The sequence below is a fragment of the Pieris rapae genome, chromosome 21, assembly GCF_905147795.1.
Source record: "Pieris rapae chromosome 21, ilPieRapa1.1, whole genome shotgun sequence".
Taxonomy (NCBI): Eukaryota; Metazoa; Arthropoda; class Insecta; order Lepidoptera; family Pieridae; genus Pieris; species Pieris rapae.
The window spans coordinates 4,768,500-4,791,763 of record NC_059529.1 but is presented as its reverse complement, the minus strand read 5'-3'; the positions used below and the strand labels follow the sequence as shown (position 1 = coordinate 4,791,763).

The 23,264-nt window shown below is 32.6% G+C and overlaps 1 protein-coding gene across 1 annotated transcript in view; it reads right to left on the bottom strand.

Moving 5' to 3' along the window:
* The window catches only part of LOC111003502 (monocarboxylate transporter 4), a 37,744-nt gene that overhangs the window by 13,901 nt on the left and 579 nt on the right, over positions 1–23,264 (bottom strand). The window contains exons 2-4 of the mRNA XM_022274032.2: positions 14,527–14,681; positions 9,285–9,435; positions 3,084–3,202 (exon numbers count right to left, since the gene is read on the bottom strand). Of these exons, the coding sequence (XP_022129724.2) occupies positions 3,084–3,202; positions 9,285–9,435; positions 14,527–14,641 (385 nt within the window). The 5' untranslated portion in view covers positions 14,642–14,681. The remainder of the gene's footprint in view (positions 1–3,083; positions 3,203–9,284; positions 9,436–14,526; positions 14,682–23,264) is intronic.

Here is a 23,264-nt window from a genome sequence, read left to right as displayed (position 1 = left end):
CTTATAAAACTCTACAGCCTTTGGTAGTAATGCATTTCCCTCGAATAAAGGCACGAGTGCTGTGTATATCTATATGTAGAGGTTTTATGTATTTATTTATTAAAAAAAGACACAGTACAGTAAAAAAGAGTAAAACACTAAATAAATACATTGGACATATCCACAAAAAGTTTCAACGATATAAAATATAATACAAAGCAACAAAAAACATATACATAATTTATAAATTACACTACATTAACAACTTAACTTAATTTATATAGTAACACTCCATTCCATATTTGAAAGAAGTTTTTAAAATAATAGTGTTCCAAATTCAAAATAATAAGTTAAAAAAAATGCATTGTTATAAGAGAACTTATAGCCAGACTAGTTAGTATCTTTAAAAAAGCTGCAATCAATGATGTTAAATATGTGTATAAATTTCATTAACCAATAAGAAAACAAAATTCTTTTAAAACATTATTTCCCTTTTTACAAAATAAGACAAAGGCATTGTTCCACACAGACAAATGTATTACGTTAATTACCAATAAAAGTATTATCTCAACCAATATAAAAAGTATTTACTAAAGGAAGTAAAATTCCTTAGTATCGAGATAACGTTTGTTTATTTCCTCTGGGTCCAATTGGCAGATTACGTCTTGAAGCTTCGGGCGTTCAAAATGGATTTCTAAATGAAACATTTAGTCATGGTAATCAAGATTCCCGTTTGTTTGATTGAAATACGAAGACAATTAAAGAAATATATTGTTTTCATTTATATACTATTGGTGTAAAATAGAAATTGGAACTGGATGTATGCTAATTTGAAATATCGAATCAGGTATTTAAGTCTGTATTGGTAAATCCATATTAATAACCTAACCTTCAATGAAAAAATTCTAACGCGGCTAATATACAGACTACCTGTCAGTCGTTAAATATTACTTTAAAACAAGTTTAAGAATTACTTTAATATACACTTCCGCGCTCCTAACAAGACTGCTATTATCTATGATTTAGATATATACATTTTTTCTGTAAAATCAATAAACATACATATATACTATAGTTACTAGTACTTTTTGTAGTACATTCGTACATACATTAATTTGTCCTTGCTTTCATGGACATTCGGGATATATGACAAAGTGCAATAATAAATTGGTGAAATTATAACAGGGATCTTATTCCGACATAAATAAAAACTTATTTTTACCACGTTTAGAAAACGTGTTAAGGAAAACATCTTAAAGAAACTGGGAAGCTTTAAACTGAAAAAACGGCATGCGTCAGGCACAGATGGCCGATACTACCTAGTTGCCTGAGAATTATTACAATACATAAATCGCGGGCCAAGATTTAGAGGTAGCCTTTGTTTTTAGAATAAAGCCTTGTCATTCTTAAGTTTTTGCGAATGTTCTTGTCGTAGATTTTTGGATTTGAGACATGCCAGTTTATTCATATATTTAAAAAGCATATCCAATACCTCCATCTAAAGATAAAATAGAATTTTCATTTCTGCATATCGATACATTTATAGAAATATCTTTAGCAAAAGATACAAATTGTAACAAGATAAGAAAATTCGCTGACCGCGCTTGGAATATTGCTTGTATTGACATCTGATTGTATCGATACACCGTTGACAGCTTTTATCCGAGAAAATATTGTCAGAAATACGGTATTTCTATCGTATTGATGTTTTCCTACTTGGTAGTGTATCATATTATTTAATATAAGAAATGTTATATTAGATATTATATTTTATAAGATTAGGCATCTGACATAAAAATTAACAGATTTTCAGAATTTAGATTATCATTTAGAGAAAGCAACTAAAGAAGTATTTATCGGAAAGTGCCTTTGTAAGCGTTAAAAAGCTATGCAAAGTTTTAAACAAGTTATTTCAGATTAATTTTCGATTACATGATTGGTGATTATAAAAAATAATAAACATAAAACTACAAAAATTGAGAGCTAGGGCGCGGCCTTATCACTTTTGAATTTCTTCTCAGGAAGAGAGAAAGAGAAGTCCAGATAATAAACAAAGTAACATTTTCTAATTGGTATCTCAAGCCACCATTTCGTTATAAACCCTGAAAAATATGTCAAACTGTATAAAGAAAAACGAGTTTCAGAGCTCCGGAAACTAGATTTAATTTTAATTGATATTCTAGAAAATGGTAAAGTCATTAAAAATGGTTCCATTATTAAAAATCCTATTTCCCTCATAATTATCCGATAGCGAATTGATTGCAGGCTTTATTGGCATGGACAAGGAAAATGGACATTAAAGGTAACTGTACAACCAGGCAAGGACCAACAAAAAGATCAATAGCACCAAAGGAATTATGGATTGATGAAATAAAAAGACAAGATGGTGAAAACTGGATTACCAAAGCAAAAGACAGATGGGTAGCAAAATGGAGGAGGCCGTTACCATGGTCCATAATGCTTTATGATTTTCATTATATTTAATTTACTATTTAAAATTTATAGACATTGAAATTACTAACTATGATAAGAATTTAAATTTAAGGATAAATAAAATAGTATTTTTTTTTAAATTCCTGCACATATCTTATATCTTTAAACGAGCAATTCTTGTATATATATGTATATATATAATTGGAATCTCGGGATCGGCTCCAACGATTTTCAAGAAATTTAGTATACGGGGGGTTTCGGGGGCCATAAATCGATCTAGCTATAATCTAGGAATAAATGATAGAAAATAACAAAAAGGTGGTGTTTGAGTAGTCCCAATTTAAACTGAAAAATGTATCTTCCTGACATCTATCGGCGAATAATAATACTATTTTTTTAAATTGTTTTAACGAGACAACAACACTAAAGCTATTCCAGCATAGGATATATTCTATATTGTTCATATTTCATCATTTTATTAGTATGTAATTCGTACTTAAATATAATTTCCAAAAAACACAATTTAAAAAAAATAAAAATACCGAGCAAGGCTCGGCCATCCAGGTACTGTAATAATTAATTATATCATATACTTTAAAATATATTATTCATTATGGAAATAAATTATAATAATTGGCGAAAAATAAATAAGGAAATAAAAGAAAACCAACCTGCATGGTCAGCAGCAGGTCCCAGGTGACGTAAAGCGTAGACGTGCAGCGCTCCATACGCTAACTGCAGTCCAGTCGACAGCAGATGAGCCAAGAAAGCTGCTCCACACACGATCCACCTTAAATATAAATCACAAATTTAAAGAAAAACACTTTTTTACGGCTATAGTTATGTATTATATTAAATTATCAAACACCTGGGATCCAATAATATCCAAATTAAAATCTCAAAATAAACAATCCGCGAAAATGGAGGACACCGTGAGCAATTACTGCAAAAACCCTACATCTTTTAGTCGATACCAACTCCGGGGAAATAAATACAGATAACACAACATTTTCTGCAGCTGTAATACTTTTTGACATTTAACACCTCTGTCTTCAGTCACCGTGACCACGCACGCTGTAAAGCACGCGAAACGTCGGTTTAAATTTAAAATTATGTACAAATAATTATAAGTTTAAATACAATAATACATAACTATAATCCGTAAAAAAGTGTTTTTCTTTAAATGTGTAAAAGTTATGTAAATAAAAGACAATACTAATCACAAATTTTATTAAAACAATCTGAATAAAGAAAAACACTCTTTTAACGGATTAAAGTTATGTATTATTCTTATAATTATTTAAACATAATTTTAAATTTAACCGACGTTTCGCGTGCTTTACAGCGTGCGTGGTCACGGTGACTGAAGACAATTCCTCAGCATCGGACGGTTTCATTTCTTGGGAGTTTTAAATATAGCGTGACCAAATGTTGGATCCACCTCCGTTGAAATTTTTTTAACTAAAATCAAATCTTCGTCGCAGCTATACAAAACTTACTCAACAAAAATCTCACAATATTTAGTTTTAAATCCGCCCAAAAATATTTATTAATCTATTTCTGAATAATTATTTTTATTTTTTATTTTATTTACAATAGACTTTTACACAAGACTTAATTACTTACACTGCTTACTTTTACTATTACCAAATATACTTTTTCTTTAAAAAAAAACTGTTATTTCCCATTCTTTTTTATTTTCTTTTTTACTTTTTTTATTTAATTATTGTTATTTTGTTTTTTGATAGGAATAACTGTTATGTATATGTCTTATATCTAACAAATGGTTTTACGTTAATATTGCTTGGAGTTGTTTTACAACTGTAAATATTCGACGAGTATATGACCTATCATTCATTCGACGTTTTTATGATACAACAGTCGTACTAATTATGACTGGTGTCATTGTTGCTTCTCAAAAAGGAAGCTTACGGTAAGTCATTGCCCCTCTTATTACGGAAAAGGGAGCAGAAATACGTCATTTGTATACAGAATTTTGCCTTGATCGAACTTGAAAACATTGATTAAATTTTCATTAAACAGGTTATGTTTTAAACAAAATTCAGTTATCTTGACCTTAAAAGTTTTAGGACGCGTATTGAATGTACGCGATTTATTATCTCCCAAACATTAAACCCAATAAAAACACTTGTCATGGGCGTTATAAATCGTCTCTATGATTTATGGATGAGCGAAAATAGGTTGTTTATTGAAGTTTTTATTGGTGTTCATTTATTATAGTGCTTCGAGATGTGGTTTTCCAGTTGGCAAAAAATGAGTAGTTTTATAGACAAACAGATTCAAAATCTCAGATCCTTTAGACCAGAACTCCCCGGAACGAATCAGACTCCTTTAAGCAGATACGATCATTTCAAAATTTCTTCATATAAAGTATTGTTTTCATGTATGATTTTAAACATAGACGGGGAGTGGCAACTAACGTCGTGTAAAAGAAAAAACTTGGCGATTAAAAAGAGTGGCTGAGAGTTTATAGCCAGTTCTTCTCTTCCATTGTAAGCCCTTGATTTGAGAATGATTCTAAATTTCATTTACTGGTACAGTTCTGAAATCAAGGGCGTAGAACGAGAAGAACTGGCGATAAACTAACACTCTTTTTAATCGACATTTATTGTTTTACACATTGTTTGTAAGGATCTGCAACCATTGCAATATGTTCTACATCTTAAATAATTAGTAAATGAGTTTTCTACCATACAATTCCATGTTAAATCATTAGCCTATTGAAACTACAGCTTAATTGTGTATGTTAGATTGCGTCATCTGCGAAGCTAGAAATAATCGCTCCCCTGGTAATTGAACATACAACGTCTGGGCCAGACATCTTTCATGCATTATTTCAGCTAAGGCACCCTGCCTTAACGAATCGGAGTGTACATTATTTCATATAGAATAAAAATATTTGCAGGTCTATAACACTCGTAGGCCAAAGAAAATAATAAGAATCCCTACCTCATCTATTTGATCGCTGTTTGATTAAGCTACGCAATAATTATTGTGGGCTATATAATTCTAAATATAAATTCGATAAGGTCAGAACGTGATCCGAGGGTCGGTAATCCCTTGGCGGATAATTTGTTGAAAGAATCTTCAGTTTATCCTCTCCGAGATTGAGCCATTTCCCAAATGAATTGTTAGAGAATTTAATATAATTATTTTATTTTTATACACCATTGGAAGTTAAACGAAGTGAAGTGTACGTTAGTGTGTTCAAAATATCTCTTTACCTTTTTATATATTTTTTTATAGAACAGGGGAGAAAGGGACAGGAGGCTCACCTGATGTTAAGTGAGACCGCCTATGGACACTTAATGCCAGAGGGCTCACGAGTGTGTTGCCGGCCTTTTAAGAATCTGTACGCTCTTTTCTTGAAGGACCCTAACCGAATTGGTTCGGAAATACTTCAGTGGCAGGTTCCACAAAGTGGTGGTGCGCGGCAAAAACTGCCTTAAAAAAATGTCATTATAGATTGTTTTTTTTACTTTTCGACGCTTAGATGAATAGAATAGATGAGTTTACGTACGTTTAACCGGTGCAATAAGACTGATTGATTTTACTGTTTATGAAGTACCTATACCTATAGATACCTATATAGTTAGTTAGTCATACCTAGTTGCGAAATATGAATCAAAATTAAAATATACACGTCATGTTCACAAATAGTTAATCACAATAGGAAACACGATTTTCGTACACTAGAGACTATCAGTTATCACCCAATAAATATACTTATTTCTATGCGCTAATACGTCGTCAGTCGTCCCATCGCTGGCAAGCGTTCTGATTGGGCGCCGCTAGTTTGGTGAGTGGAGGGAAATTTAAATAACAGGACTCGCACTACAACATATATTTATATATAATTTACACAGTGCAGACTGTTAATTTATTAGTTATAATGATTAGGACCGTATTCTAGACCGAATATGTAGCTGGACAAATAAAGGTATGTACTTTTATATTACCGACAAAATAATTATTTCGGCTTATTCAGCACAGATAAGCAATCTTAAAGGATCAAAGACAAACGTGCATTATCTATTCGGGTTTTCATAATGATGTCATTAAATAAGAACTAACAAAGTTATCAGTGCCTCGAAACTTTGCGCTTATAAATTTAACTTTATAATACAACTTCAACTCTAATTCACTTAGAACTTAGTTTTCTTTAATAACTTGCTAAGACATACCAAAACTTTTTGAATATATTAAACATCTGCAGTAGCGTCAAATTTGGTTCTAGTATTTTTTTTAGGTAGTTCTGCTTGACTGGTTTGTTACTGGTTAATAATCTGACAAAATGTAAGAAATTATACAATACATATATATAAATTCGTGTGCATTTAAATGGTGTATGTTAGCGACGCTTTTTAGTTCAAAATACTGCCACAGAGCACTACACTCTCTACGCACTATCCAAAACCTTATCTCAAATTGATAACCTCCTTGGAGATTTTTGAAATCAAGACCATGCACGAAATTAAAAATAACAACGTGTATCTTTACAAACGAGACGAGTTACACAAACGTTGAAATGACAATTGTATTTCCGCTGGCACAAACCACAATGCTCATCAGCACGGTCATCAGAAATAAATGATATTTATGGAAGTATTCTCAATCAGTTGTTTAAACATTCTGATTTCACTACACAATTGCGGTGAAAAGTTAATGTATGCTTAACTAGTGGCCTTAATCCCAATTCCCAGTAGTTAAACATCTGATTTTGACCTGTTAGGACCTGTTTCACAATGTATGGATAAAGTACCAAATAGCTATGCAAAGAAAGATAAAAGTTCCGAATAATATACTTGGCATTTCATGACGAATAGCGCTATCTGACAGTCGTGAAACGCAAAAATACTGTTTATCCTACCAATCTATATATATAAAAGAAAGTCGTGTTAGTTACACCACTTAAAACTCAAGAACGGCAGAACAGATTTGTATGAAAATTGGTATGAAAGTAGCTTAGAGCCAGGAGACGGACATAAGATACTTTTTATCCCGTTCGACAGCGTTCCCGTGGGACTTGACATGAAACGTCAGTCAAAAAACGTGGTAAAAAAGAATCAGACTTGGAATAACAAAACTCAAATGATAGCTATGTAATTGACGTATAATGACAGCTATGTACTGACGTATAGATGACAATTTGATGTTTGTAAGAAATCAATATTCAAACTATTTCTATTAAATAACTAATTAACAATTATAATGTAATGATAGTGCCGTTGCCCGTTCGTATAATGAATGATTAATGTAGGTATTTTTTTTGTATTTTTTCCAATAAAAAAAAACTGCTTATTAATTGCCATTAAGGCGAGTTTTTCCGCCGGGTCAGCTAGTAAGTAATAAATAGCTTATTTGGAACTTATCCAGACATTGTGAAATAGACCCTTAAACAGATATTTGACCATGTCTTGTCTAATATGGTTTTAGAGAAATATAGTAAACCCTTCTATAACACATATCTATATAATGCGGGTATGTGTAAAACGAGTCAAAAAATTTTTTGAACTGTGACATTATAATACAATTGTACGCACATATTTAGATACATTTAAATTCCCTTAGTTAGAAAAGTTAAAAGTAAATCATTTGCATATCATAATAATATGGAATGCATATGAACGCGTAATACGAGAATACTCCTACAACGCGTTTTCTATTACGCGAAACCAATCTCCTGTGTAATAGAAGTTATAACTAAACTGGGTTTCTGGCTACAAAAGATTGAACAGGATCTTACAAGCTCAACTTATCTTAAAATTATTTAATAAGTAAGACGCAGAAATATGTCTTCCTTGACATGAAAATCATTTAAGCCGATTGGCCCCAAATATCACATACATAACCCAACCCACAATACTATTTAATATGCTCAACTCTATGACCGCATTTGTTTATGAATTATGACGTTTTAATTATGGATGTTTAAAAAACATTCATGATTATTTGCAAGATATTTCTAAAGGCTATACGGATTACTCTAATTAACACTTTATTCTTCATACTGTAAAATAACCCAAAATTTCCCGCTTAATTGGTCGCAGATAACTAAGCAGAATAGATTTTATAATTAAGAACGTTTAATCTCGTTATAAGTGTTAGCAATTAACGAGTTACTTAGAAGTTGCTGAATAGCAATTTGTAAGCACGATTAATTCTAACTTTAATCTTTGAAAATTTCAATATTGCTTTATAGGTCTTGTCTATATAATAAAATTATCAACGATATATTAAATGTATACAAAAATTTTATAATCAATAAAAACCGAATACAGTAAATAAAATCGTAAAAATATTCATAGACATGAATATTTCTATGTTTAAAACATATCAAACAGCTTTTTAACTTTACACCGCTCAAACCTATCATGGATATCTTGTATCGACAGATGGCTATTACAATCCGTCGATTGGTTGCGTTTAAAAGATGGGATGATGACCCATCCCTGCAAGTACTAGACCCATCTCCCCTAGCTATTTGTAAATGCGTATGGCCCGGTCTGCGAAAGATGCTTGCTGTGTGAAGCATCCTCACAGAGGCGGACGCAATCGCCTCATCGCATCGCATCCCGCATAAGGCGACTGTTGGTCGCACCTTGGGTTATTCAGTGGGTATGCACAATGGCGAGTCCCACATAACCCTTCTGCACCAAGCAGACGCGCCGCGGGGCGCGCAATGCATTTCCCCAAGTATAAAAAAAAGTTAAGCTAGTGGAGCTTAAGACATTTTGGAACACAGAGGTAACTCAAGTTGACATTGGTTGACCTCTTGTAACAATAACGTACTTACATCTAATGGTAATTAGTAAATAATTAGAGTATGACTAAGTCATCTGAAGTCTTACCCCCATCCTCCTTCCGGGTAGAAGTGGTGTTTGATGGCACGTGTGTCGAGTTCTCTTCTCCGCAGCGCAGGCACGGTGCGATGAAGAGAACGGAGCTCGCGTTCTCTGAGAGCACCACCTGTCGACTCGTCTTCAAGGTCTGGCCACCCATCTGATGATATTAAGAGATATAAATTTTCTATGGTTATTGGAAATAGTACAACGTGGAATAGGATATATGCAGACTGAAGGAACGACGTTTGACAGTACTGGACAGACGTTTTACCACAATCCCACCTGATTTTTAGTAAGATGTGGCTTATATATTTATTAAGTTTACCACATCATACATAGTACTAAATCTACGGCATATTTTACATATTCTTCTATCAAAAATGTATGACAATTAAAATCAACATAGGTGCTACAAAAATAAATGCAATTAAAACATAGACAAGATAAAATGAAATAAAATAAAATTACCAGAAAATTTTTGGTAAAGCAGAAAAAGTTTAGGCACCTAACGATGCTTTCTCTAAAACCGATCAGTCCACTAGCGAATATATTCAGCTCCAGATAAGTACTGTTCAGTCCGCTAAAATCGCGTATATTCCAAAATAGAGATGCCTGGTCTCCTAAGTTTTGGTGGAAGGAATTTGGAAAATATTGGTGATTTTAGACCTAGAGAAAGGGTACTAGCGGGCATGCCTGTCCAATGCCTATTTAACGGCTACTTAATTGAACCCATTATGTCTAAGGAAGATGGAAAGGAGCTAGGAGTTATATTTTGTGTAAAGATTTTATTATCCTTCACTATCGACATATATATGTTCGCAGAGTGAATTGACCATATTGTGTAAATTATTTGTTTATTTTTTATGTACTTTCGTACATAATGTTATGTACTTGTAAATTTTATTAAATGTTTCTCGACATTATCAAACAAACACACAAACAAACAAAATATCTTTATTCATCTAGGTAAACAAGTACACTTATGAACGTCTAAAAAATTAAATTAATTGTAAATTTACTACTAATTCGTATCGTATCGTATTGACATAGGCTGTAAAGATAATGTACGTATTTCTGAAATAAGTAAATATAATTATGCATATTTTGATATCGCATTTCTTTCTGCGGGATTTCATCCTAGCAGAAAGCTGAATGAACAATTTAGTTTTATTTATAGACTTAATTGTTAGGACTTTGCATGGAAAGTTTTTCAACAGTATACCTTCATGAACAATATGTACAATCCAATTAGGTAACAGAACACAAACTTGTGAAGGGCTCGCCTCGGACTATTCCTAACTAAAAGATATGCTTGATATTCACAATCCTATTTTTTAAATATTGATTTTATATTGTTTTCTTAATTAAAACTTGCTTATGCGGTGAAGGAAAGTTTTCCTTTCCTTCCGTTTCCTGTTATAGTGTTGGGTTAGTGTTTCCAATTAATTTATTAGTTCGGGACGTTTTTTTTTATTGAACAGGAGGCAAACGGGCAGAAGGCTGATATGGAGTGCACAGAACACATCCACTGCCAAGAAAAGATCACTTAATGTGTTGAGAGCTATCAAACTATATTAATGTGATGATATATGAAGTTTGACATTTAATAACGCTCAAGACGTGATTAGATGCAAATAGAATAGAATATGGACCTTACTAATCTATAAATAAAACCAAATTTTGTAAATTTAAACTATAGTTATCTGATTAGTGGTAATGTATAGTTTAACGACGCAAATGGAAATGTATAGGCCATAGATTCTGAAGAGATTCCAATCATAGCCCCAAGCAGGCAGATATGAAGAGAGTCGAAAGGGCTTGGAGCTAGGCCGAATACCGAAATCGAAGGAGATTCACTGTGGACGTCCTTTGCCCCATCGTAGGGTTATAGAACATTAAATATGTATAATTTAATGAAACAAACAAGTACAGCAATATATCTTATGTTTTTTTTATTATTCACTACTTTATTACTTATATACCGAATGAAAAGTTTGGTGCATTACGGTGCCGATAATACTTTTAAAATAATCTAGACAATAAGTTTCATAAGCAAAAATCATGCCAAAAGATAATCCCTTTGCTTTCAGCAATTTATTTAGACACCCTATCTTATATCTACGGCATTATAAAAAAACTTTGATTTCTAAAAAAACATGTCGACATAATATTTTCTAAACGTCAAAAGTGATTTAAAAACAAACACAAAACGCAAACGAATTTTCTTTTCTTGGCTTTACGAGTTTTAATTTTAATAATTGTTATTAATTATTATTTTCTACATAATAAACTACTTATTTAATCTAATTAAATAAATACTAACAACAATGTTTAACCTAAAAAACAGGTACAAATACGTATTTTTTCTCTCTAACAACAATAAATTGTCGATACCCAAGTAACATATCACACCCCACCAAATATACTTTCGTAGATATTTACTTTAAAAATTTGTTCTCGAGATTGATTTAATAAAATATATTGAGTTGGTAGCTACGTGTTTGTTCCGTTTATTAGTTCAAGATTGAAATTTAGTTAATATTGTTTAATATTAAATGTGACGAATACTTAAATGATCCTAATCATTGGGATTGATTTGCTCCAGTTCCAACAATTTGCATTAAAAACTTGGCGATTGAAAAAAGATGGCGGAAAGTTTCTTGCCAGTTCTTCTTACCCGCTCTACGCCCTTGACTTGCGAACTGGTTGTAAATGTAAATTTAAGTTAATTTAATTTGTTTTTCTTGACGTTCATAAGTGTGCATGTTTACCTATATGAATAAAGATATTTTGATTTGAATATAATTAAATAGCTTGGTCGTAATACATCCCACTAAAATGTATTAGAAAAAGTCGTAGTAGTAATAATTTTGATTTCTGAAATTGCACTGATTGTTATTAATAATATTTAAACATGTTACTTATACGCGTTCGAAGTTATATTTGTTTGACGTATCAAGATAAAATTCTCTTCATAAATTTTATTCTACGTTATATACCTACTCATATCATTTTTCCCTATCGCGCCAAATGAAGTACAACTTCAAAAATACTGTAAATAAACTATTCATGTCAAATGAAAATAAATCCGCACGTTCTTCTTATTCTATAGCAGTGTTGGCCTAGTGGCTTCAGCATGCCACTCTCATACCCGAGGTCGTAGGTTCGATCCCCGGCTGTACACCAATGGACTTTCTATGTTCGCATTAACATTTGCTCGAACGGTGAAGGAAAACATCGTGAGGAAACCGACATGTCTTAGACCCAAAAAGTCGACGACGTGTGTCAGGCACTGGAGGCTGATCACCTACTTGGCTATTAGATTTAAAAATGATCATGAAACAGATTCAGAAATCTGAGGCCAAGACCTAAAGAGGTTGTACCGCCACTGATTTATTTTTATTCTTCCTAATAATTTTCCATTCACTGATTTCATATCAGTCCACTCCCTTGACAACGAACCAAAGTTATATACACTAATCGAACTCTACAAAGTATAGCTAAAACTCATAATCGCGTGCCATACTGCAACGTTTGCAGGCTAAAGTTTTAATAAGTTTAATTTTCAAATTCTGGTTATATTTTCGAAGTCGTGTGAAAGTAATTAATGTAGGCAGTGTTGTGGTTTTCGAAGGGTATAACTTTTATTTTTAGATAACCAAAGACAAGGGCGTACCCCGTTTCAATGATCACTCGCATCGGGGCCAAAGTGATGCTTTGAGCAAAAATATATACTCTATGGTAGAATTTTATTTATTTTGAAAATATACTATCGTAATTAATAAGCCTCTTCGAAGCCCTAAACATTCATTTTATTAAGAATAATATAAATATTATTGTTATTATATTATTGAGGAGGCTAAGGCCCACAAGGGGCTGTATAACCATTGATGATGATGATGATGAATTAATATACATATATTATATTTATATTATTATATAATATATATATAATTAATATTAATATAAAATTACGTCATCAGTGCCGGGTACTGCAAAATATATTTTTTTCTTACGCAGGTATTTCAATGCTGTACTTTTAAATCCATATTAGTTTAGATCATAATACCTAATCTTCAGATTGGAAGGTATAAAAGTAAATTCTAACAACACTACTTACAATAATTTAAAAAGAATATAGAAATAAAAAAGGCTTTATTTCTAGGCTTCTTAAGTTACGTAGCAAACCATCAAAATATTGCTACGCGTCTACGCGAAGCCTACAACTTACTGGTATATTAATTACGAAACACGAAAGTGTCGTCTAATTTATAGACGGCTGTAAGCAAAATTCTTTTTATGTGAAATTATGTTTTATTCTTAATTATTTATACATATCGACTATTAAATTCTTATTTGCAATATTCCTTGTCGTCAGTATTTTATATCTTTTTGTGCCCGTGTGGGTGAGAAACACAGATAATTCTTGAATATACCGGAGATCGGGAAAGTTAAGTTAAGTTAAGACACGCCGTATAGCTGGCCAGTGGAAAGTAAAATGTGTGGTTAAATGTATATGTATTAAATGTCATGAGTAACTGTACACTATATGTGTATAGTGAGCTGTCTGTACTACATAACTAAAGAGATGTAAGTACCTAACAACCATAAGGCTCTCAAAACCATATAGACGTACCCTAACTTATAAATAATTCCATAATGTCAGCACTAAGAGACCCAAGGTAACAGACGAAGCCCAACGGTTAGGATCAAAGTTCAAGGTGAGGGGATTATCTCAAAGCTTTGTGGAAGGCTCACCACGATAATAAAAGGCTTGAAAAAGTCATCGCCTTTTTGAGAGAATGCGATGAATGATAAAAAGCAATATCTTGTATACTATTTACACCTATTCACACCTACATAGTATTATTCATGTGAGTTGTAGACATCACGCATCTTCAGCTTAAATTTAAAACAACAAAGTGAGCCGTCTCAGCAGTTAGTCAAGGAATATGCTAATTGTATTGTCTTTTTTAACATTTTTTTCACATTTAAAGAAAACTTTTTTTAACGGATTGAAACTATGTATACTTTCATTTGTGATACATTTGGACATACAACACCTTTTGTCTTCAGTCACCGTGACCACGCACGCTGTAAAGCACGCGAAACGTCGGAAAGCATTAAAATTACGCAAAATAATTATAAGTTTATATTGCATACATAGCTTCAACCGTTAAAAAAGTTTTTTCTTTAAATATGCTATTTGTTACATTTTCCTTTTGTAAAGTGTATATGGTACACTTACCATAGTGTGGCAGGCAGTTGTAGCTGGTGGAAAGCGGGCAGCGGCAGCGACAGCGGGGCGCGGAGCGGGGCGGCGGCGGCGGCGACGCAGAGGAGGGAGACCACACACCCTCCATTCCCCGCACATGCCGGCACCCGCACCCGCGCCCGCGCTACCTACAAACAATACTTTATTTATCAAGTAGCTCTACCATGAAATAATCACTGATAGTTCATTCCACATCTTAATCGCTATTTAAATTACATAGTAAGCGTGCTAATCTATATTGAGTATCGGATCACGTAACTCCAAATTAGCAACTGATAGTAAATGAGTAATCATAATGGGTTTATCGTTATATATCGTCATCATTATCATAATTGGGATTAAGTTACAGAGTACCAATTCAGGAAAATTTATATTACTGATACAATAGTCATTAAAATCGGTATCGGTGTGAAAGGGGCCGTGCTTGATTAAATACTGTATACTTTTTATCATGCTTAAACGTGAGTTTTTAGCTGGACTAAATGCATTAAGCAATTATTTATTAATAATTTATTGCCCGGAGTACCAAAATAAAGGATTTTTTGATATTAATCACGATGAAAAAAATCATATAAAACCATTATAAAACGTTGTAAATTTCGATTTTTAAGATTTTTTAAGTGAAACTTCTTTACGCACGCTTGACTTGGGGAGTAAGATGGCGAACGCGTGACGTAAGCATTACGAAAAGTGTGATCGGGGAAGGCTAGCGGAAGTTGAGTGGGAGATAGAAGAGAATAAAATAAAATATCTATGCAAAAATATTAATTTACCAATGAAAGCATGAAATAAATTTAAATATTTGTAGAAAATAAATATATATATATATACATACATACAGATGAAGCGAAAGAAGTTTCATTTCAGTCGTGTTGTCATAAGCACAGTTTTCAGTTCATAATCGACTACCAATCTTCAAAGAAAATTTTTCCCTTGCAGTTGTGAAAAGCTATAGTGTTCATTTCATTATGTTCAATGTTTAGTCAGACAAATAACAAAATTACGATGCAAATTCAGTGCCCGTTAGCGTTTCAGGACGAAACTATGTCTTATTAACGAAATATTAGGTAGTAAAACTTATTCCTGAATTAAAATTATTAACCATCTCTTCCATGGTTGTTAGTATAAATTATAGTAATGGAGGATTTTTTCTTTCAATAGAAATTCAAGTACAAAAGCGAATGAAATATTAACCCACATTTTTTAACCTAAATACTAATAGCGCATACTGGAAACAATATACTTTTTAATATTAGTTATCAAGAAACAAAGGAGACTCTAAAAACAGCAAACATTTGTGATGAGAGAAAAACTTCCACGGTTTTAGAATTCTTTGGTGTTTTCGAGTTCTAACAAAGAATATTAATTTCAATAAGTTTTCACACTACACTGGAATTTTAACTTATGTGATTTATTATATAAAAAACGTAAGTGGAGCAAATTGGGGGAGGTCCTTTACCCGTAGAGGGGTCCATAATAATTTATGATTTTGATTATTTTTTTAATTTATTTATTACTTAAAATTTAGATTTATTGAAATTACTAATTATAATTGGAATTTAAGGATAATTAGAATAGTAATAGTTTATTTTTTAATGCATGCACATGTTATAATGAATTGTATTATTATTAATTAATTAAAATATTATTCACTATGAAAATAAAGAAATAAAGAATCTATAATAATAATATATGGTTACCGCTTTTTAAATTTGCAACAGCTTGCGTCTTACAACATGAAGGCACGAGTTAGCGCGGTCAGTTAGTCGAAGTTTGCTTATCAGTTAATAACTTAGTTATGTTTTGAATAAAGGAAAACAATGGAAGCGGATTTTCTTTTCTTGATTGTCCTGGTAGAATATGTATGACATTCATTTATCTAAGATAATACTGAAATATTGTGGCGGTGAAACACAAATTGCTTAGTATTTCTCCGTAAAAAAGTAGAAAATTCAAACGAGGTACGGCAGAAGTATGCACAATGTTATTTCTTTTTTAATAAATGTCAAGTGTCAAGAGATTTATTTTGTAATTCCTGTTAATCAAGGTTTTAATACATTTTATTGTTTTGTAGATGTTTAGGTAGTTTGGTTATTATTACCTACTTGCTGTTGGTTGGGTAACGTATATTGTTACGAGCAAGGGGATCAGATAGTAATCTCTTCAAGGCTTATTTTTCAATGAATCAACGTGGAATTTAATTACACCAAAATAGACGAAAATTACGCGCAATATATTATTATTATTTACATACATTACATACACATACTGGAATCCTGATTTGATTTAAGAGATAGAATAGAAGTAATTGAATTATGAATCATAGTCAATTGTTATATTTTTATATTATTACATCATCACATTATTAAAATATATTATTACGTCATGATATTGATATTAATGTTCTACGCAAATAATAATAGATTTTTTCCAAAAATACACAATTTACGACACACAAAACTCCATCACTAATTACTTCAGAATAGTGTTCAATATTCACACTTTATCTCTATGATGTCAATCTCTTTTAATCGTACTCAAAACTGAATGAACTGGCCGCGTTTTGGTCCGCCTATATTGTTGAACGATGTTCTGGAACAATCCAAATTTAGCTTGCTCAAATGTCTTTAGGTTGTGGATAGATAAAAAAAACAGTACCATATCTTTATAACAATATTTATTAAATAAGTGTATTAAGACACGTAAATGTTTGTCAGTGCCAGGGTTGTTTCTGATATCAAGGGCCAGAACCATTCTATTGCACAGATCCCCTTTAACAAAGATGTTGCTCCTACTGAAAGCTGTTTCCGACACTATCGACATCGTTATATGATCACAAAGTAAGTTCACAGAAAGATATTCTGTATCTTCTATATTTAATATTAATATTATTTGGATATTATGGTATTAGCTTAACTTTAATGTTAGTGTATGTATTGTTGTAAAAAAAGTAAATAATCCGTAAGTCATCAGGCATTAAAACTGATGAGTAACCGTTGTCTACATTAGATATGAAAAATCAGTACGAACCTCATCTGTCAACAAAATTCTCACTTATAAAATTAAGCTAATAAAATATTATTTCCCAACAGGTTTCGGCATCTTTCCGCAGATAAAAGATTTAATAAAAGTAAAGGCGTGAATGAATAGCGGGCTCTGAATAAAGATAGCTTTATTCTGTTTTTCCCAGTAAATAGTTTAGTAGCCTATCAACAATTAACAAAAAATAATATTTGTATAATATATGACACATAACGAATTTAATTTATTTTATTATTCTTTATTACTCAAGACGTCATATGGAACATGGTGTAATGGTCACAGTTCCTTACAAACATTGTGTAATAAAAACTTGGCGAATCAAAAGAGTGGCGGAGAGTTTATTGTCCGTTTTTCTCTTCCGTTCTAGGCCCTTGGATATGAGAACTGGCAGTAAATGTTAAATTAGAATCATTTGATGTATATTTCTAATATAAATTAAATATATTAGAATCGGTTAACTTCTAAGTAACGTTATCAAATCAAATCAAATCAAAAATCAATTATTCATATGTACATATCGGCGCAAATTTATATATTGTTACGAAAAATATTAATAATGTTTGGGATTCATATTTTATGATAGTCTGTAGTAATTTTATATTCTTTATTATTTATGTTACAGCAATGGCGTGTTAGTGTCAGCTGCCACTGTCATTATCATTTAATGACATCGAAGTCAAATCTCTTTAAAACCGTTAATATGACTAGTTCATTTAACTTGTCAATGTTGCTAGATCTTATAATTAATCACTATTCAATGATCGATAATAATTCTGACTCCATAGTCATAATTATTATTATGGAAAGTTATTTATCATAATTTTAAATATTGGAGACTAGATAACAATAAATATTAAAGTAATCTTTGACACTCGTTCTTATGACTCTGTTTGACTCTGTTGTCTATTCGGGTTCGGTCGTGGAACGAGTACCCGAAATGTTACGAAGCTTGTTTATTACAAATTCTGGTTGTTATAAATACAGGAACTGATTGGTACGAGCCTCAGTTCGATTGAGCGGTCGAACCAAGCAGAAGCCTTTAAAGTGTAGACTCTAATGTCGAAATTAAATGGCAGATGCCAACAAACTAATCTATGACACCAGTATTACTGACGTCATTATCTTCAATAATTTAATGACAGCTTTAATAAATCTGGATTCGTTATTTACAGGCGCTTCGCGCCGACAGCAGCGGCGGGATCACACATCTCCAAGAGACTTCGGGAGAGCTGATCCATACGTAAGTGACGTGTAGAGTTTCGGTACTCGATTGACGTGCCGAAATGGCGCAACTACACTTCGGACCAAGCGAGCCGTTACGCAGAGTATGCTACAATGGCACGGACGTTTTTTTAAGAGGATTCGACCATATGCTACCGACGCCGACGCCGAGGTAATGGTTGCGGTGATCACAGGTATTTACCCTGAGTTTTTTCGATCTGAGTAACTGAGAATTACCTCCGATTCACTAAATAAATTCTTATCAGTTCTTATAATATTTCGTAGGCGTAAAATCGAAAGTAGAGTAAATATAATGATATAACAAAGATCCCGTGTTATGGTATCTTCAAAATATCAATTCGTTCGTTTCACTTTCTTAAACCGGGTCGTTTGTCGTTGTCGTGTTACCGGGACTGCAAAGTGAGAAATTCGTCTAAGCATAACGTTATTTCGTCATAATTCAGTAACAACAATACCGGTTTTCATGGCACAGTTTATTAAATGAGATTTCTGCCGTTGTGTGGGTCATCTAGAGTAAAATTGCTACTACCGTCAAAATGACGAATGTAACTCGCTAAATTAAACTATTAAGTATTGTTCATTTATTAAACTTACTACAACAAAATATGTAATTAATTGTTCAAAGAAAGGTATAAGACTTTTTAAAACTATTAAAATTGTCAATTAATTCGAGAAAGTCATAATAAGATATGAATTTTATGAATCGAGAAAAAGAACGGGACGGACCAACTTTGCGTTGATTTTTGCGTGTTGAATTCAAGTGCGGTTAGAGATATTAGCAGACCAAATTTAGAGATTAGGCAGAGCCCGATATTACAGATGCTTAGATATAGCATCTGGCTTTCACGGAATTCCCTAATCAGATGACACTATTAAAAAAAACAGCTTTTGTGTTTAATATTTACGTATGTCTTTCGGTAAATTTATGTATTTTTACTTTTCGTCATCGCTGACAGTGAAAAGAGAATTTTATATCGGTCATTATAAACATTCTCTAATATTTTGCACATATGGCAAAGTAAAATCCAAATCAAAGTTGTAAATATAAATTTGAACATTCAAATATTTGGAGACGTTAACTGCTCACAAAAAAAAAATTAAATTTGATTTGAGTGGTTTAGTTACTAATTCTTTTTGGGAAAAGGGATTCTCTTCTTCAATATAAAATCCCAGATGCTCTTGTATCTCTGTCTTTTAATAAATTTGGGAAATGTATTAAAAAGAGGAGCTGTGTAAAAAGGCTTACTATAAAGTCAGCGATTGTCTAGTTGATGAAAGGGCCTAGGACTAGTGCTGGGCAAGCTACTTCTAATTAATTTGCTATGAGCGTTGTAGTATTGTTTGATGACTTATTTTATTTTAAAAATTACCGAGAGTTTTTTACGTCGGCTTTTTCTCTCGGCCTACACCCTGTCTTCTTTGCCAATGAGTAGGGATGCCTACGGGATCGAATTTGGTGACGTGGAAAATGTGATACCATGACGATCTTATGTTCCAAAATAAACGTGTTTTATTTTAATTTTATTCATAGTTGTCATGACAAATATCAACTTTGTATGAATACTCAATCCAAAACGCTTTCTCTTCAGCTCAGTTACATTCTACACATCAAAATGCAGTGATTTTTGTCTACCGTACGTTGCGTATTCGTTCTACCCACTTTTCGTTCTTATTCTATTTTGCTGGGTTTGGCCCATTACTAAAAACTTAAGTGTGCATTTTATATCAACCATCATAAGCGAAACATTCCATACGTTACAGATATGAGTAATTAAGATTTGAATTTAAGTTGTAAATGTAACTGTAAAAGTAATTGTAAAATTAAACCTTCTAATATTTTTGACGAACATCAGGTGCATGAATGTAATTTGATGTGAATAACTAATGTGATAATAGTGTGATGACAAAAAAAAATATATCAAGTATTTTGTGATACCATTTTACTGTGGGTTTTAATTTTTAATATATCTTTTTTTAAAGAGAACGGGTATCGGTATATTCTGTCATTAGACTGCTTTTGAGAAGAACTGCTTTATAATTCTTAGTCTAGATGTCAGCAGGCCGAGGCGGTTTACATGTTGTGGTTGGTTGAGTAACCAATTGGAGCAATTCTTTGAACGCCATGAGTTTATACTTCAGTCGAATTGACCGTATCGGCGGAAGATTTGTCGGAGAGTTTTATGTGAGGAGGCCTCGACCTCTTCTACTGACGTTTTTGGATCTAGGTAATTGCATTGAATTACTGAATAACTAATCTAATTAAAGGTAATAATTATTTTATGTATATGCATTGACATGTTTATGAAAAAATAAAAATGTGTTTTACCTATCCAATATCCTTCCTAAAACGCTGGCTGGACACCATGCGTATCCTTGATCCTGGTCTTGTTGGCTGAACCCAGGATGGGTGATGCCTTGTGTGGGCTAGATCTCTAAATGAGTGATGCCTTGTGTGTGGGCTAGATCTCTAAATGAGTGATGCCTTGTGTGTGGGCTAGATCTCGTAATGAGTGATGCCTTGTGTGTGGGCTAGATCTCGTAATGAGTGATGCCTTGTGTGTGGGCTAGATCTCGTAATGAGTGATGCCTTGTGTGTGGGCTAGATCTCGTAATGAGTGATGCCTTGTGTGTGGGCTAGATCTCGTAATGAGTGATGCCTTTTGTTTTCCTATCCAATAACCTTCCTAAAACGCTGGCTGGCCACCATGCGTATCCTTGATCCTGGTCTTGTTGGCTGAACCCAGGATGGGTGATGCGTTACGTGTTGGCTAGATCTCGTCATGAGTGATGCCTTGTTTAAAGTTGTTGCAATGTAAAGCAGCGCAAGGGACGCGCTGGAGTCAGTATGGCCGTATCGGCGCAAATTTATATATTGTTACGAAAAATATTAATAATGTTTGGGATTCATATTTTATGACAGTCTGTAGTAATTTTATATTCTTTATTATTTATGTTACAGCAATGGCGTGTTAGTGTCAGCTGCCACTGTCATTATCATTTAATGACATCGAAGTCAAATCTCTTTAAAACCGTTAATATGACTAGTTCATTTAACTTGTCAATGTTGCTAGATCTTATAATTAATCACTATTCAATGATCGATAATAATTCTGACTCCATAGTCATAATTATTATTATGGAAAGTTATTTATCATAATTTTAAATATTGGAGACTAGATAACAATAAATATTAAAGTAATCTTTGACACTCGTTCTTATGACTCTGTTTGACTCTGTTGTCTATTCGGGTTCGGTCGTGGAACGAGTACCCGAAATGTTACGAAGCTTGTTTATTACAAATTCTGGTTGTTATAAATACAGGAACTGATTGGTACGAGCCTCAGTTCGATTGAGCGGTCGAACCAAGCAGAAGCCTTTAAAGTGTAGACTCTAATGTCGAAATTAAATGGCAGATGCCAACAAACTAATCTATGACACCAGTATTACTGACGTCATTATCTTCAATAATTTAATGACAGCTTTAATAAATCTGGATTCGTTATTTACAGGCGCTTCGCTTCGCCGACATACACTTATGAACGTCAAAAAAAGTAATACACATTCAATGCTCCTAATTTAATATTTACTGCTAGTTCTCAAATCAAGAGCAAAGAACGGAAGAAAAGAACTGGCAATAAACACTCCGCCACTCTTTTTAATCACCAAGTTTTTTCTAGTCGTATTTAAAAAATCTTTCACTAAAATTTAATGCTGATTAATCACTGATTAATACAGAATATAATATTAAAATACATATAGATATCTACAAAAACTGTTTGGTAAATAAATGTTCACCGGGACGGGCTCATAATACGCATAGTAAATGTAAACGAATGCCTACTTTGCTCTGTAATTTTTCAATATGAGCTTTCCAATATTTCCATACTATGGTATGTATATTATCTATGGCTAATATACTGACTTACATGAGGGTTCTTCTTTAATTCTTATATAGCATGAAAGCTATAAAATAAAGGGAACTAAATAATTAAATCTACAGGATCTTAGTGTGTGAATGTGGTGAATGATATCTGTGAAGCTTCAATCAGGCATATCAAGCAACTGTATACATTACGATACAGTGTGGGTAGAGCCGTCGGGGATTTGAGGTCGCTGCTTTCATCTTCTTTTGTGACGTCATTGTACTTCAATACACTTGATACATGATTATTAATACACGTTTAGTGATTGAATTCTTGTCTTCAGGGGACATGTATTCTTCCGTTACTAATAATAATTGCAAAGAAGAAATATATTTTTAAATTGCATATTTGATTTAGTATGCGTAATTCTTAATTTAATATGACATTTTTACTGTAATATTTTCTTTCTCTTTTATAAACATATGTATGTGAGTTTTTCAGATGTTGAGTGTTATCTGTAACTGTATATCGCTTCGTTTAACAACTGCCACCCCGTTTCTTGTT